Source organism: Periplaneta americana, chromosome 6 (assembly GCF_040183065.1).
Source record: "Periplaneta americana isolate PAMFEO1 chromosome 6, P.americana_PAMFEO1_priV1, whole genome shotgun sequence".
Lineage (NCBI taxonomy): Eukaryota > Metazoa > Arthropoda > Insecta > Blattodea > Blattidae > Periplaneta > Periplaneta americana.
The window spans coordinates 145,071,756-145,090,686 of NC_091122.1; the positions used below are offsets into that span (position 1 = coordinate 145,071,756).

At 33.1% G+C, this 18,931-nt stretch overlaps 1 protein-coding gene across 3 annotated transcripts in view; it reads right to left on the reverse strand.

Annotated features, from left to right (window-relative positions):
- Window positions 1-5,255: 5,255 nt before the first annotated feature.
- Window positions 5,256-18,931, reverse strand: part of ckn (CRK like proto-oncogene, adaptor protein) — a 504,603-nt gene continuing 490,927 nt past the window's right edge. For 2 of the 3 annotated variants that reach the window (XM_069829235.1, XM_069829233.1), the window contains exons 10-13: window positions 16,281-17,276; window positions 9,695-9,812; window positions 8,855-8,927; window positions 5,256-6,682 (exon numbers count right to left, since the gene is read on the reverse strand). In XM_069829235.1, coding sequence (XP_069685336.1) covers window positions 6,565-6,682; window positions 8,855-8,927; window positions 9,695-9,812; window positions 16,281-17,276 — 1,305 coding nt within the window. In that variant the 3' untranslated portion in view covers window positions 5,256-6,564. The remainder of the gene's footprint in view (window positions 6,683-8,854; window positions 8,928-9,694; window positions 9,813-16,280; window positions 17,277-18,931) is intronic. The other variant, XM_069829234.1, reaches the window with a different exon arrangement.

Genomic DNA, 18,931 nt, shown 5'->3' on the forward strand with positions numbered 1-18,931 from the left:
TCAACACTAATACCTTTCAGTAGTAAAACACTGATTTATGGTTTCTGAATTTTAAATAAAAATAACACACATTTTAATGTAAGTGTATCCAAAACAGCACCTGTTATTATTTAAACCGGAATATATTTTTTTATGCATATGTAACTCTGACCTCCACTTCTCTGAAACTTGTAGGCCACCAATGCTTCATAGTAAGTGTTGCATTTTAACAATAAATATTAACTGCAAGAACATCTCTACTTTTGAGTATTAACACAATTATTCCAGCATCATCTCGAGGCTATCAATATTCTGAAAATTAATTCAATCACTGTACAAGATAGACAATATGTTCATAATTGAAGTACAGAATGTAAGACATTAAAGTGTAATGTCGTGTACACTATTTTGTCCAGTGGCAAAGTAATAGGCTGAGACAGCTTCAGTGTCTGTACCATATTCTACAGTATAGGTATAATAGACATGGAGGGCCTAGCCTGACCAGCCAACACTGGCCTCACGTCCATATCCATCAGCAAAGGTGAATGATCATCCAACTACTACAGGGGTGTTATAGCTGGTTTTCAAAACCAGATTTCGCTATACAGCATAGCTCCCCAAATTCATCACGATGCTGGGTGGGCACCGGTCCATATCTTGGCCGAAATTTCATGAGAAAATTCCTTACCCATGAGACCTCGAACCAACACTCTTTCCATTACGTGATCCTAGTCCTGATACTTATGATGCAGGAGAGGTAACAGACATACATTTTAATAATCAATGATGAAGGTCAAGATGATGGTAATGATGATGATTGAAAACATTTTATGTTTATGAGTTTTTATTATTACATAATGCTTGATAAGGAATTTTATCCATTTTTTCACCTAGATGCCAGACTTTGTACCATTTATATGTGATGTGATTTGTTAATACCATATGTAAACGAATACTCTGCGTGATTGAATAATCGCGCATCCTAGTTTTAGGAGAGAAAATTAAAAGGTGTTTGAGGTGAAGCAGTACCAACCTTACGCGCATCCCAGTTTTTCCCCACTAAATTTCGGAAAAAATATGCGTGGAGTATTTGCGTATATATGGTATTTTTCTTGAATTTTGAGTGGATTTCGAAATACGTCCATATTAGTAGTAGTAATAATAATAATAATAATAATAATAATAATAATAATAATAATAATAATAATAATAATAATAATAATAATAATAATAATAAATTATCTTCTTTAAATTTAGTGTACTTAGGTTGCAGTCTCCCTTTACGATCAGTTTAATGTGACATGAGGTACTAAATTGCAGCTTCAACATTCCCCCCCCCCACCAATACTTCATCACTTGCTTAACCCTTTCATTCACTACGTCCTTTACAGAGGACAGCAACTTCAGCAATGCCGCTTCAGGGACGATGAATTATTGAGAGCAAGCCACATTTATGCTATCCTCTCCAGAGACATAGTTCTCTGACTAACCGCAAGATGTTGCCAACGGATGGTTTCAAACTCGCATGGCCATTTTGATGAGAATAAAACACTTTGAGTCGCGAATTATTTTTTGTTTAGAAAAGTGTAATTGTTCTTGACTTCTTTTAAGTTTTTGTGAATTGTCCACAGTCTCATTTTTACAGCATAATGCCTGGACTTCCAGATCTGAATTGTCCACTTGAGAGGACAAGATGAGTGAAAGGACCTCATCGTGTCAGCACTGGGACAAAAAGAAAAAGGAGTTTGTCAAATAAATTTGTGTATAACAAGAAAAAACAACTGTTTTCAGTAATTTCACATAAAAATTAAAAAATCTGCTGTTTCATTTCAAATAAAATTTATAATTTTAGTGAAATGATTCAAAATGGTTGCTCTTCATGACACCTTTCAAAATGGATTCTGTTAAAAATACATAATTTCAGTGAAAAACATTCAAAATGGTTACTCTTTATAACATTTGTTGTAGTCTCTTCAATAACAAATGCAGCTAAATAAATGAATGAGATCTGTTTAGTCACCTTGTCCTCTCAAGTGAATAGTTCATATCTGAAAATCCAGGCATCATGCTGTAAAAATGAGACTGTGGGCAATTCACAAAAACTTAAAAGGAATCAAGAACAAACAATTAGACTTTCCTAAATAAAAAGCATAATTCATGACTCGATGGGTTAAACTGAGTGATTTTCTAGCTGTTAGGTTTACTTCACTGCTGGCAACACTTCCTCGAATACACATATGTTACAGATATCAGGATAGTTAGTCATTTTGTAACTATTAAGATTAGCACAATTTGAGATATTTATCAGGCGAGGCAAGCTACTCTAATTTCACCAATTTTATTCAGATACCACATTGTGTGTATATTTTATATCGCGACTGCTATTGTAACATAACATAATATATTACGGAAATATAATTATTATTGTTATTACACTACATAATATGACTGTTTAGTAACATTCGTGCTTCAAGTTCAAGGTTCATAACATTGAAGTGCCAGACATCTTTAATCTTTGGTTACCTCACCATACCAGCTTGTCTGTAGTTTCGTACCCAGAGTTTCACTATGTTTTGGTATCCATCCACTGCACATGAATTTCTGTAAGTAATGACCTAAAGAGATTCTGTTTTTTATAATATTTTAGCCATCGGCATAGTTCAAATTGGTAGGTGTGTTTGCCTGCTGATCCAGAGCTGCACTCATTTGATTCCAGCTTGGGCCAATTACTTGGTTGGATTTTTCCATGTTTTCTCCAACTGTAAGGCGAATGTGAGATAAGGTCTCATCTTGCTATCAACAATCTCAATGATACTAAATAACTTAGCACTTGTTACAGCATCATTTATATAATGTTCAAGGATGTTTCATTTGATCAGTGGTCTGAATTTCTGACCTGTATTTGTTTTCCCATTAAATAAGTCTATTAATGTACTACCACTTCCTGAGCTTCCTTTATCAAATTAACTTCTATCTGTAAAAATTATTTTCGCCTCAATTGGTATATTGTTTATTATTTCTCTTGTTAACATTTTAAGTAGCAGATAGTTATGTGTGCGGTTACCCAGTAGAACTTAATCTACATAGACCTTTCTGCCATAATGACAACACTTCAAGAGTGTGAATTTCTAGTTTTAATACACGTTTTCCAAGGGGATAAGCAAGGAATACATAAAAAATCTACAATTCTTAAGAGTAAATGACAATTAAGACTGTAATGGTGGTGATAATGATTATAATGACAACTATAGAGACAAATAAAAATATGAAAGAGGAAGGGGATGAATCCAGATTACTCTTTCAAACAGTCACAGAAAAGAAAAACCTTATCTGTAATTAAAATATTCTACTGTCGTTGCATAACTTATTGACCAAAACTATATGTAATTCATTGGAATACACGTTTATGGAAAAAAGATATTTGTTACTGTACAATGAGATCATCTTTAACTATTCTATTAAATGCCTTGCTTACTTTGCCACTGTAATAAATTATAAACTATTATAATGCTGAATATAAATCTTCTCTAATTACATAATTCGCGCTTAAAATGAATTTCTATAACATTCAGAAAATCTTACCCGTAAACAACAACATAGTAATACATAAGTATAGTCATAACATAATTTAGATGCCTTCAAATTTTGCACTTTCGTTACACTGCATGAAAATGTTCTGGGTAATGGGAAAATTATTATTTCAACTGTAAATATAGGCTACCTACAAATTGGTATAGACATAAAAACACGAAAGAAAGTGTCTTAAATTACTTACATAGTACATTTCACTATTCTGAAGACTGGCTAAGAAGAAACGTCCTACTGAAGATGCACTAGAAGAAATAGTGAACAGGGAAAAGTTCGGAACAGAAGAAGATATCATATGATAGAGATATACGGATTTTTTTTTACTACTGGCAGGTACTTAACTGTTCGTCATTCACCCAAATAAAGCCAGTTGTGTAGACCAATTTACTGATGGAGTTGTTGTCCAGGGTCACAGGAAGCTGATCTATGCTACACACGTGATGAGATGAGATAATGATGGAAATTTATTGGGATGTCACATAGGAACCAGAACTCCCGGATAAAACCCCTGTGTTAACTGGACCATAGGCTTGTCCAATAGAAGTTATAAATCGGGGGTATGTCAGCGATAGAACCAGGGTTCACAGGATTATAAGTCTAGCACTCTAGCCACTAGACCACCATGGCAGCTATATATAGATCATATGCAGACTAAAAGAAAAGTAACAAAAAAGCGGGAATATTTGATTATGCTGGGTTTGCAGTGAAGGACTTGCCCTTGGACATAAAACTACGAAAAAAAATGTGTGTCTATATGTGTGCATGTGTGTGTATGTCATTTGGTTAATACCACGTAACCTATATAGTTTTGTAAAGATTGGAAATAAAAATTATTTTGATATTGATAGACAGCTTGTTTAATTTACGTAAATCAAAACTGTACCTTCAGTATCAACAATTATTATACCTTTCTTACTTACTTACTTACAAATAGCTTTTAAGGAACCCACAGGTTCATTGCCGCCCTCACATAAGCCTGCCATCGGTCCCTATCCTGTGCAAGATTAATCCAGTCACTATCATCATATCCCACCTCCCTCAAATCCATTTTAATGTTATCCTCCCATCTACGTCTCGGCCTCCCCTAAGGTCTTTTTCCCTTCGGCCTCCCAACTAACACTCTATATATATTTCTGGATTTGCCCATACGTGCTACATGCCCTGCCCATCTCAAACATCTGGATTTAATGTTCCTAATTATGTCAGGTGAAGAATACAATGCGTGCAGTTCCACATTGTGTAACTTTCTCCATTCCCCTGTAACTTCATCCCTCTTAGCCCCAAATATTTTTCTAAGAAACTTATTCCCAAATACCCTTAATCTCTGTTCCTCTCTCAAACTGAGAGTCAAAGTTTCACAACCATACAGAACAACCAGTAATTATACTGTAATTGTTTTATAAATTCTAACTTTAAGATTTTTTTGACAGCAGACTAGATGACAAAAGCTTCTCAACTGAATAATAACAGGCATTTCCCATATTTATTCTGCGTTTAATTTCCTCCCAAGTATCATTCATGTTTGTTACTGTTGCTCCAAGATATTTGAATTTTTTCACCTTTTTGAAGGATAAATCTCCAATTTTTATATTTCTGTTTCGTACAATATTCTGGTCAAGAGACATAATCATATACTTTGGTTTTTCGGGATTTACTTCCAAACCTACACAATTATTATACGAGTAATTCAAAATCTTAAACTGGTTTCTGTAATTAAAATAGCTTTTCAGCATGTACTTTCCACCATTACTTTACCATAAATTAAGTTTGCTGCTGACTTAACACCAGACAGTAATTAATGTTAGTTTATTCAAATATGCCATATATTATGGCAGAAATAAAATTGAGAACTTAAGAAATCAAAACTTTTTTTTATTGAAATATTCATATCTTTAAAATCACTAAAAAATTCCTTTAAAATATAAGTATCGAATGGCTTCATTATTGAAAGTGATTAACCTACTTTTGTGTAAAAATTAATCTGCGATATTTAAGTGTTCCAGTTGGTAGTCAGTGGAGCAACTGGTTACGGATTGAAAGGTCTTGGGTTTTTGGCGAGATTTTTCTAGATGCCAAAACTTCCAGAAATAGCCCTTGGTGATGATCACAGAACTTCATTCTAGTGCATGGAAGCATGGAGTTCTAATTTCTTATTTCTTCATGGCATCTAAAGGGAGACCTTTTACTATTTGTAAACACAACAAAGCTTAAGAGTTACGTTAACCATTCACAAATTCCTAACCATAAACTACATTTTGTAATTGTCGACATTTATGGTTATGGCTCATAATACCAGTAGGTGAAAATGGAAAGTTAATTAATACAATAAGGCACATAATATGAAAAAAGCAAATTTTTGGTATCACAGAGTGACAAATTATGTCAAACACATCTCATAAGTATGAAGGACAGAATATATTCGTGATTTGTAATTGCTATTCTCTCTTTGTCATTAGGTATAAAAGAGACACTAAGTCTCTTACTTCAAAATTACAAACTTCCATTCACTCTATGGCCAGTCAACTAGTTGTTCAGAATATCAAGTTAAGACGTCAGTGCTTTATACTTATTAAAATTAGGCACGTATTTGTTTGCACTTTGTTAAGTAGAAACAAAATGAAGCTGCACTCTCATGTTCAAGGAGAGGATAACAGTAACAGTATATTTATTTATTCCGATCTAAACGATGAATATTCTGAATGAAATAGATTTGCACTTAAGCTACCAGAAGAATGGCATACCGGTACATAGCAGAAAGACGTTGATATTCTAAATGTTTAGCAACAAAAGCTTGATTTATATTCAGCATTACATCGTTAACTTAAGTCTGTTCATATAAATAATGTACCTTCTTCTACTTTATCCCTACATTTAAAATTTTTAAAACATATTCAACTTGACAAACAAGACAGAATTATGAACACTGACTTCTTCCACTCATACTTTCAAAGCATGCAATAGTACCAACTTAACTGTCCAATGCTAGGAACTGATGCTTCACTGGCTGAGCCCTTGTCGTTTCTCTTCTTCCAACATGGCATCCAATTCATCTGTTAGGTTAGCAAGCATGTTCCCGATATCATTCAACACATCAGCTGGTTCCTGACCTGCGGCTCTGTAACAGATTAAATTAAACCTAAGTTAAATGTTGTGCATTACAATAAAGGAGAGGCAAAAAAGTTTAAGTACCAACTTTCTATATCAGAGACCTAATCTGTGCTTCAGTGGCTGATCATGATAATATCTTTGAAAAATATTGGAGTGCAAGAGGTCAAATGACTTTATTGTCAAACGCCTGGCATTAGAAAACAACAACAACATATCAGAGACCTAGTTTCAGATCCCAGCACATCCAACTGTACTGTTTTGGGGTACAATTTTTCAAAGTACACCTGATTCCCCTGTAGTCAATTCATAAAATCTCCATTTTTATCTCACAATTACTCTATCAAGCATGATATTTTCCTTGCATCTGTCATAATGTTTAGTAGCAATGTTAACAAAATGCTTAGAGCATCTTCTAAGATATAGTACCACAAGGAATGTAGTCATGCCAGGGTGCCGCCCAGTTATTTTTTTCTGCAACCTGGCAGCGCCCCACTTCTTTATTTTTACTTCTTAAAGTAATAATAGTCTTACTTTCCTTTTACTCAACTGTGTATTTTATAAGTATGGGTTCATAGTAAACAGAAGCCGCATTACCGGTACTAATAAATAATAATAATAATAATAATAATAATAATAATAATAATAATAATAATAATAATAATAGATTATTTACTACACTTAATTAAGCTTACATAAAATATCCTACTCTCTTATTCGACTCTTCACCTGAGCATTTAAGCTGCATACAATTACAATACCTTACCCTTTTCTTAAGACACTTCTGAAACAATTTCCCTCAATCGACTGTAATAAAATTCTGGAAATATTTGCTGGTCATCTTATTTTTTTTTCGTGCATTGAAGTCTCTGTGACTGTGATTCGATCACAATAGGTGTTAAACGGAAAGCTCTTGTTCTGTTATGTTATTCAGTATAAATTCATATTTAAATTGTCTTGAAAATGCGATTATTCTTTGTCAGGGTTCAGGTACTAGGAAAACAACTATAAAATACTTTTTTTCTCTCAAAATAATTAAGTACATACCGCTATTGTAAATGTAGTTGACGTACTACATAATGGGGTATGTACTACTGTACATGAAAGTTGTAATTAAAAAAGAAAATGATAATAGATACCATATATAAGTCAAAATTAAACTAACCACCTAATAAGTAGTGCCTGTAAATATGCTGTTTATGCACGGTTCTTTGAATAGCATGTTGTCGGGGTTTAACATAATAACAGTAATAATAATAATAATAATAATAATAATAATAATAATAATAATAATAATAATAATAATAAACTTATTGCGATGCACCCTGGTACTATTTTATTTACAACTACACTCCTGACTACTACTCTTTTATGTGTCCGATGATAATCAATTATAAATATAGTAGTAGTAATAGTAATAAAATGGTAATATTAGCAGCAACAGCAGTTAGTAGACTGTTGTTTATGATTATGATTATTATTATGATGATGATGATGATGATGATGCTGATGATGATGATGATGAAGAAGAAGAAGAAGAAGAAGACGAAGAAGAAAAAGAAGAAGGTAGAAGAGGAAGAGGAGAAGAAGAATAATAATAAGAAGAATAAGAAGAGTTTTTTCAATGCTTATTTGTGGCTAAAATGTAATTCGTGGTTATTGTAACAGCTTTTGAACTAAACTATTGATATATACAAAATAAAACATATCACAGGAATCATAAGCTAGAAATCAAGGGAAACCTTTTATTTAGAAATGTATGCTTCATTTAGTCTCGGAAAGGCATACCAATACAAAAATACATAAACCGTGAAAGTAAATTTACAATGGAAGCTTCAATGCTTTAATTTAAAAATCTGACCACTTAGTACTGACTATTACCTTGTTATCATAGCTACGCAAATATTGCATACTTCGGTTAGTGTGCTAGTTATCTTTATTAATTATCTTCTGGCACATATTATACTTCTATAGTGACTTCGAAAAATTAAAAATTATACTACTGTAATAAAACGTCAATGGTTTAATATTCAAAGGGAAAATACACACATTTTTATTTCATATGTGACACGTTTTCTAACACACTAGAACCTCTGTAACACACTTGAACACTTGAATTCCAAAATGTTAAATTAATTTATAAATTTTAATTATAATTTTCTTTTTTGTTCAAAATAAATACCTCTCTCTCAATGCCTTCTGACTAGCTGCAAGATCACCTGGAGAATGCTGGACTCTTTTTGGAGGCACATAATCTGGAACAAAATAAATTCCTGTTACCAATTTGAAATTAAATTAGTTATAGTAAATACACCGTATCATAAAAGTCATAGTGGGGTCTCAAAGAATTATATTTTCTGAATGAATAGATGTAGAAATGTAATATTGATGCCAGATGAAAATAAAACTTTTTCGTCTGTAAGTTTGAGGCACTGAAGGAAATAAAAGACTGTAACAATCGAATTTATTTATTTATTTACTAGCACTTCCTCAAATTAGAGGCTGGCATTAGACAAAGCATACAAAACAATACAAGTGTATAATGCGATTTTATCATTCCACTGGGTTTCCCCCCCTCCCCCAAAATTTAGCAATTGTTGTAATAATGAATAAAACATAATGAAAATAAAGGAGATATCACGTTAATAATACAGACGTCGCCTACCATCTAAATAGACCTCTTCCAATGTAACAGTCTTACCAGACCTCGCCTATCCTACTCCTCTCTCTCTGTACTTCATGTCACAACAGAATCACTCTCCTGTAGTACAGACCTTGTAATAAGACGCAAGCAAGTTACAAGCCTGGTTCACAGTACAGCGTATGCATTTTTACAAATAAATTAAAAACTAATGATAATAAAATGGTCTCATGGTCATATAACATTTTTGCTCAAAATTGCCTATGGAACTGATTCCTGAAGTACGGGTCATACTTCGTATATCAAATATTTAATTAACACAACACTATACCAATAAATTATTTTACTTCATGCAAAGAAACCTGCAATGTGACAACAAACCTGTTTTTGGATAGTCCATGGTGGTTAGGGTGGGATGCGGGCGAACAGCTCGCTGCTTGATAGTTCCAGCATTCTCATTGGCAAATGGCAGTGAATCCGATTCTGTACTCGAACTTGACTGTAAACAAAGATAACGTTAAAATATCAGTATTCAACTTCAAAACCTGAAGAGTTGATGATATACAAAATAGTTGCTGTATAGTTTAGTAACAAATAATTCTTAGCCAATTGGGGGAGGGGGAGGAAGTAAACAAACAAGACAATTTTCTAATCAAGTTACAGTACTTAACACAAGTACTTTGAACTGTATGAATAAGATCTTACATTTGAAGAATAGTTAGAAGTTTCGTTTAAATCATTACTCAAATTCTTTTATTACCTGACTAAATTTAAATGCTTTTGATTTATAGGTTTGTTTCTAATGCCTGCAGATGTGTTCAAGTAAGATCTCCCTGGGCTGTTATACTTTTTTCGCAGAGTAGAATTCCATTTCTGGGATAGAAGCATTTGTAAGGCACAATTCAACAAGTTATGACAAGATGTTTTGTTTGTTAAGAGATTTTAGATTTTCACAGTAATTCGGTTGTTGGAATGCATTTGAGATTATCAACCGTGTTTTGAGTATAACATTCTTCAATATTTTCGACCCAGTAGATGTCAGTTTTTTTTTTTTTTTTTTTTTTTTACAATGACACCATGGCTCATAGATATCATTAGTGCTGAGAAGTATAGACCACTTAGTTCGTCAGAAACAATCCAGAGTATACCACAAGTGGTGGGTCTACGTTACACTCTTAATGAATGAATATACAGAGTGTTTCAAAAATACGGGGCATAATTTCAGGTATGTATTTCCCACATGTAGACAATCAAAATAGTTCATTACAACATGTGTCCGGAAATGCTTCATTTCCGAGTTATGGCCTTCACAACATTGAAATTCACTGGAACGTGTTTCTTTCCGCAGGTCGTTGTCATTACAGAAGATGTTCAAAATGTCCACCTCCTGCTTCAATACAGACCTCACATCGATGTCTCATTGACCTGCGAACACGATCCCAAACTCCAGGAGTATTGCGTATGTCCTCAGAACATGCCACAATTCGATTCCGAAGAGATTCCAAATCAGGCACCGGAGACGAATAAACCAATGATTTTAAATGGCCCCACAAGTAGAAATCGAGAGGGTTCAGATCAGGTGAGCGTGGAGGCCAAGCAATTGGGCCACCTCTACCTATCCATCGATCAGGAAACCTTCGATCCAAGTACCGGCGAGGCGTACGACTGAAGTTTGCAGGAGCGCCATCATGCAAGAAGTGAATGTGTTGATAATTGATCAGTGGAGTGTCTTCTAAAACATGAGATATGGTTCCGGTGAATTTCAAAATTGTGAAGGCCATAACTCGGAAATAAAGCATTTCTAGATACATGTTGTAATGAACTATTTTGATTGTCTACATGTGGGAAATACATACCTGAAATTATGCCCCGTATTTTTTAAACACCCTGTATAGAGGAGAATTGTTGCAGCTCTCTAATTCAGGAGTAGAGTTCTTTCATGTGTCGTAAATCTATGATATGTGACTCGTTTTACTTTCTTTTCATTGTCAGCTTTGTCTGAACTAGTCAATCTTAAATCTACTAGTCAGCTGAAGGACAATATTAAATTATGTTTCATTTGAGAAATACTCTGTATGCGAAAATAGTGTTAAATAGTATGCATTGATTCTCCTACAGACAAAAGTTTAAAATTTATCCATTAAAATTATGTTTCACAATAATTATATGTAAGTTACACTGTGTTTCAAAATTGCAGTGAAACTTTCATATGGGTATTATTATGTTTACAATATTACTTCGTCTTCAAAAAACTAAATTTTAATATTGCTTACAAAACTAACAACTCTATCGGTAAAATTTTGTTCAATAAATTTGATACTACAGTGAAATTTGTGTAATTCGAACGTTTTTAATTCGAATTATTGTTTATTTCGAAGTTTTCCTTTGTCCCCTTGAATTTCCTATGGAAACAGTGCATAAATATCGTCTTTTATTCGAACATAATTTTGTTTCATTCGAAGAAAAAAAACCCAGAATGGACATGAGTTTTACAGTGAAATGTGGCAAAGGCGGAACGAGCCAGTACTGTAACAAATTGACCTGACCATAGGGGTTGGAGGCTGGAACCGGGAATGCATTGTATCTCCTTTTCGGAGAAAGTGGTCCCAGTGCGGTTTGACATCCCTTGGAGTGTCATTCACCTCGAAAGTACAGTTACCGTACTCAGTTAAAACGGTCACTGTGCATTGCTTTTCACAAACTCCGAAACCCCGATCTTTCACTTCCGAGAGCTAAGAAGATTCATTGAGGGACACCAAAATGTGCATGGTTCTCTGTTTGATGCATTAAATAAACTGAAGGACTTTACAGTAACCCAGCAAATCAATAAAAAGAAGCAGACTAAAATCACATCCTACTTAACAAAGGCCTAGTAAGGTATGTTTTTTTAACTACTGTATGTGTTGTGCATAAATGTTTACTAATTACTGTACCGTACTGTATTTATGTAATAGGCCTATCATTATACAGCACTATATTTTCTTGTATTATAATACCCTGTTGTCTTGAAATGTTATAGTAATACATAGTACATACAGTACACTTGTAGTTTGCCTTCTGCAGTACCATTTTTTTAATTCGAATTTTTCCATAATTCGAATTTTTTCTTATGTCCTTCAGATTCGAATTACACAAGTTTCACTGTAGTAATTTTGACAAATTTAGTTCTTCAGGTGTGTACAAATTAAATTGTTAGTTTCCAGATTGTGATGCCACATACATAGATCAAACGGGCCGGAATTTCAATATAAGATACAAAAGAACATAGAAACATCTCTCATGAAATTTCTCATTCTGCTTTCAGTGAACATATATACAATAACCAACATTATTTTACAGATATTAACTCAGATATGGAAATTTTACATACTAATAGGAAAGGTAAATTACTAAACATTTTAGAATCTATTGAAATACACAAAGATAAATCCATCAACTGTCATAATTTAAATGAAAAAGCAATTTATGAAAAAAACATTCTTTTTGATCTTTATATTACTTCCGATTTGAATAGAAAAAGATTAACGTAGTATCAGTCAATGTAATTTCTGTCCTTTCCCTCATCTCAGTCAGTCTCCTTTAAGCCACGCTACAACGCGGTCGATCACCTGAACCAGCCGGTGAGTCTTTCATACAAATCATAACTTTGTCTATTCTTCTTTCATTTATTTTCTTGTACTTTTTTAAACACGATATATGTTAACCTTTTATTATAAGATTGTATACACATCATGTGATGTTAATTATTTTAAATTGTCAGTTTTATCCATATTTTAACTTTATCCTACTTTTTACATTCTTTTTATAGAAGACATACTGGTCATAAATTTCTTAACTTTTCCAGCCTTTGTAAGAATTAAAGATTATTATTCAGACATTGCACTTTTCTGTATATCATTTTTAAATATAATATACATAAGTCTCATTATATTTATTCTCCTTTTGCAGTCGTGGTAAAGTCACTGAGGATGGAGAGGCAGTCTCCGAAACATGTCTGAATTTTAGTAATATTAATAATTATTTTATTTGAATAGTGTTCATACAACTGTGATATACAGTATATTTTGTACATTTCTTAGAATCCCTTGTTAGAGGGCATACATCAACATGATATTCAAATTCTTGCAACACTCTCTTCAACATAAGCTATCTCTGTTTATGGATCCAATCGCAGCACTGAACCAATGTCTTACTAACTTACTTCTTCAAAGTCTTGTGGTAGAAGTGACACATGAACTGTATCCTTCACATACCCCCAAAGAAAGAAGACACAAGGTGTCAAGTCTGGTGACCTGGTAGGCCAAGAGTGACAGATGAGAACATTGGTGGTAGCATGTCCAATCCAATGATGTGTTAGATGGTCAATTCAGAAATGTCTATGAAACAACCTTCGTTACCATTATTACTGAATTTGTTTTCGCAAATTGCAGAACGCAAAACAATTTATAATATGGAATTTCCATTTTTCAACTATGTCTCTTATGGTGATGGAAATAATATGTTTTCCGCAATTTAAACTTGGGGATGTTCACTATCAAATTACGTGTATGTTAATTTCTCATTAATTATATTTTTACAGTACTGGTACTTAATAATAATCATATGAAATAATTACCATTATTTCAAAACAGGGCGTATTAAACTGCGAAAATTTGTGTGTACAGAATAAATGTTGAGAATGTATATGACAACATTTGAAAGTTAAGACATGTTTCTCTGTGTCCAATGGTGAATTAACTTTTTCAGTCTGACTTCAATAAAAATATGAAAAACAATGCATTAAGCGCACTGTTAATAGTACACCATTATAGAAGCAATATATACTTTAAATTAATCACATTCAATTGCAAATTAAGGATAAAGTCACAATAATTGAAGTTTGATAGCATTGTTAAAACATGATGCACACTTAGTATTATGAAAATGATGACCAGAAGAATAATATAGTTTAGAATCAAGTGCAAGAAGCCATTTAAAAATTTGTTTTCGCATTTGTGGACCACTAGACACTGGTATCCTTGTCTTTTAATAATTATTTCCACGGTTCTAATTTAATAATACAATCAAACAGCAAGACTCATATTCCTCATTTTGTGTGTTTAGCTCAAGCAGGTGTTAAGATACAAGACTCATTCTTCTTGCCAGAAGACATTATGTCAACAACATTAATACTGTATACCGGTACTTTACTTTCGCACAGTTAACAGTGTGACTTTTTCTACAATACAAAAATGCATTTTGTTCGCAATTAAAATGAAATCAGTTGTTAATAAGTCTTATATTAAACATAAGAGTGTAGGCTACTGATTTGGCCATACATACATTTGGTCGATAGATTAATAAAGAGAGAAATTAATATACTGGCAATTATTTCTCACTTGACAATATGTGTCAGAGAAAGAATAATTATTTGTATACATCTTACATTTGATTAGAGATATTTGTTACTAGTCAGTGATGTATGCACAATGGAAGGAGAAAGGAACTGGCCATCCTACCCCATTATCTCTTGGCTTAGTTGTCTCATGAGTGATGCCTTATTGGTATCACTTATGAGGTTCTAATCTGCTTTCGGACAGTTGATTAAACAACAAATAACAACACTAATAGTACTGGTAAACTTGGCTATTTTGGATTTTCTGACAATGGATGAGACTAAAGTGACTTGTATGTATATCATGTGAATTTCAGATAATAGTAACAATAACCTGACACAAATACGAAGAAAATGGGAATTTCAGTTAACAGGTAAAAAAACTGAAATGCTTTCTGTTATAAACAAGTGATGTTCATTTTTACTTCGATACTTTTGCATAGAAAATGTGATGGGAGAGAGAGAAAGAGACGCAAATACTCAGAAAGAAAGGCACACTGATGACTAGGACCAGGAAGTTCTTGAACTAAAAAAAACATACTAAATGTGCATGCAAGTATGCCTTTAAAAATCTTAAAATATGCCAATAAATATGCACTAATAAAATGTTATATTACTTGATATATAAATAAATAAATAAATAAATAAATAAATAAATAAATAATAATAATAATAATAATAATAATAATAATAATAATAATAATAAGCAATAAATGTAATAATATTATTGGTCAAACTAAATGAGATTACACTTACATTTATTGTTGCAAAGTTGAAGCATGTGAATTGCTGTCCAAAAGAAGCGATGGGTTGCAGTTCATCATAATTATATGGCATAAATTTTCAATAGAGATAGAGAGTCTATTCTGCTGTCACTATAGATGGATTTGTATCTTGAAAAGCTTCTCTTAACGTCACAAAACGTTACTGGTGCATACTTAAATGCTTCTAACTGTTCCACAGTAAAAGATAATCCATTGGAATTAATGGAGGATTTTTCGTTTAAAATGTCTCTAATTTTGCAAATTTGTATGTACCATATCCAGGAGTTTCTGATACCATGTTAACTTACTTTATCCTTAAGCTTTTTCCATACACTACCAGGAACAGAATTTAGGCTAGATATTGTTTCTTCAAACACTTGTAATGCCACATTTAAAGAAACGCCTACCCTTTAAAGGAAGTTATTGCTTTATGCACACTACTGTGCCGTGAGATTCACTAGGTGTGCCGCGAAATTTTCAGTACTTTTCTGGTAAAAATAATTATAATAATTTCACTCAATACCATTTAAAAAAAATAGAATATGATGCTTTTATTTTAAAAATCCAAATTATGCATTTTTATGTAACATAAAATCAGCCTTAAAGAGATTAAATGTGAAAATATGCCACAATAATATAAATATCATGAAATATTATGCATTTATTTAAAAACAGCCGAAATATGCAAATATATGCAACATAAAATTTGGTTTGATAAGCTTAAATGTTGATGATTCGTAAGATAATTAATCAGCAATTAATTACAGCCAATGGAAAAATATATGCAAATGCATGAACTTCCTGGCCCTACTGATGACGATCAACTTACCTTGAAACTGGCATCAGAACCATTGCGACTCTGCTGCATGGCAAGACTGGCAATGAGCTCTTGCTCCACAGCCGAAGTGGCTGCTGAAAGCTCTGATGCTCCTGTTGTGTCAGCAACATTGCCCCATGACCGGCTCATAGTGGGAGGAGACGAATTCATCGTCAAGCCTTCGAACTTCTCCCTAAGTCCACCACTACCCAATGGAGAAGCTGGTGCGGGAGGAGGTGGGAGTGGAAGGTCATCATCGTCTGTACCTGTAAGTTCGTCACCACTGGGATAGGCTGGCAGAGAGAGGGATGGCGAAGAAGTGGTGGAGTGAAGATCCACCGTCACTACAGTGGTGGTAGCACTGCTTGTGGAAGAGGATGAAGCCTTTGGCACGGGACCACTGCAGTCTATAACAACATCAGACGCTCCCTGACCTCTGAGTTCTGATGCAATATCTCCAGCCCGCGAAGACTGTCTCTTTGGAGGAGAAGGTGGTCTTTTCTTTGGTGTACAACGGGGACTCTCATTTCCAATAATAGAGGCTGTAGGCGGTATTGATTCCGATACATAGTGCCCACTGCTTCCACTACCTGTACCAGAATTGTACTGTTCCAGGTTGTATTTACTGATATCTACCAGGTCTCTTGGTAAACTCTTGTAGGTACCACAGAAAGATGACGGTTTTTCAAAATCTGGGATTATGAAAGTAGATCCGTCATTTGTTGTGGATCGTGTTTTGGCTGTGATTTTGGCTACAGGTCGTGGTCGGACTAGTCCACGAGGACGTGGAAGAGTTCCACCACCCTCATGAAGGGCCACTGCTGCTTCATTGGTGGGTGTGATGTCTCCATCATCATAGCTGCGGGGTCTCCATCCACCAGATGGTGCAGGGGTTAACTGGTGTTGTTGATAGTAGAAGGTTTGAGTATTCTCAGCACTGAATGTGTGGTGAGTTCGCTCAGTGCTGTCCTCCAGGCTCTCGAGAGATTTGCCTCTGCCTCCTCGAATCTGAAACAGTAAATAATAAGCGCTGGAAATTCCTCATGAACAAATAAGCACAGAATTACTTATCGAAATTACAAACTGTGTAAAGCACATACAATTTTCCGGAAGTATAAAATGTTATATGTTATAAATATTATAAAAAATTATATTAAGTGCCATATGAAATTCAAATTTACATAAAATAAAGAAATAAAGTTTCATTATCGTATCTCTCATCTTCTATTTCGTATGTGAGGTATTATTTAAGATATCATTTTCTAAATTTAATTTGTTCATACGTAGGTTATTTTCATATTTCATATTAATGTTACTTTTAACCAAATTTTACCATTAAATATATATTCCAATCAATATCCCACACTTTATTACTGACAACACACTTAAATATCTTACTTAAATCTGAAATTTTAATACTGAGTTAAACTGCTATCGAGTTAGTTTATAAATAATCCTGAATCATGTACCTAGTTTTCTTTTACTGCTGTCAATCATAGTATTAAAACTGCTGAATTACTACTTTATCTGCAAAAAATAGCAGTTTTCGATTAGTATCATAAAAATTAACTATCCATGTATAGATAAATTTGCTTAATTTTACACATAAATAACTGAATCTTGCCACAGGTTTAATAATATAATTTATTAATACATCGCAAATTGATCTCAATAAATCCAATGCAGACCTAAATGATAAATGTTGAATACTCGTATAACTTAAAAATTTCAAGTTGGCCTGAACTTAAATTCGAATTTTCAAATGAGGTTTCTGCATTATATTAACATTGTAATTTCAAGACAATTGAAAGGCAGAAATAATAGAAATGGAATCACTATATAACTCTATTTATAAAATACAAGAATACTTAGTATCTACCCTAATAAGCTATCATTGTTATCCAGTGCTACAGTTGAAACATTTTTTTACTGGAATTCGGCTATTTCAGAAGCCCCTAAATTGCTTCATCAGTCATTTCCTGTATTATTTATACTGGAAATGTGCAACCCTAATATTATTTTTACTGAAACTGCGTTCTGATCTAACTACAGCACTGTCCTTACCCTATATCTAACCAATAATACATTACAATATAGTTTAAGTCTCACGGTATCTTTAAATTATCTAAGATAAAGAATTACTTTGATATAATTGTGTAGATGTTTAAGCTAGAATAAACTGTGGAATATTATATTCTCTTACTTTTGTGAATAATTTTAAGAACTGTGTGTCAGTATCATAGAAGTCATTAAAATTGTCATCACTCTCTTGTTCACTCTGCTTGAATTTGAAAATTCGCCAAGATATCTAAGATCTAAACTTTTTTCTCAGAGTAATGAAGACTTAAACTGCAACTTGGTCTTATAGTTTGAATCATTTTTACAACACAGTTTTATAAAATATTACTTGCGTCAATATATATTATTGTTACACAATAAAAATGGTAAAAACCATTATTTTTATTTTTGGAATAAGCTGATATTAGAAGTGAAAAGAGCTGAGAAGAAGGAATGCATTCATACTTGTCATATCTTAATAGGTTAAGGTAGGCTACAATCAGTGAACATATTTAATGAAATTATGGCTGTAGATATCTTTTATATACAGATTAGTGTAGGAAATTAAATGGAAACGCTCAAATATATTTATCACTGATGTTATT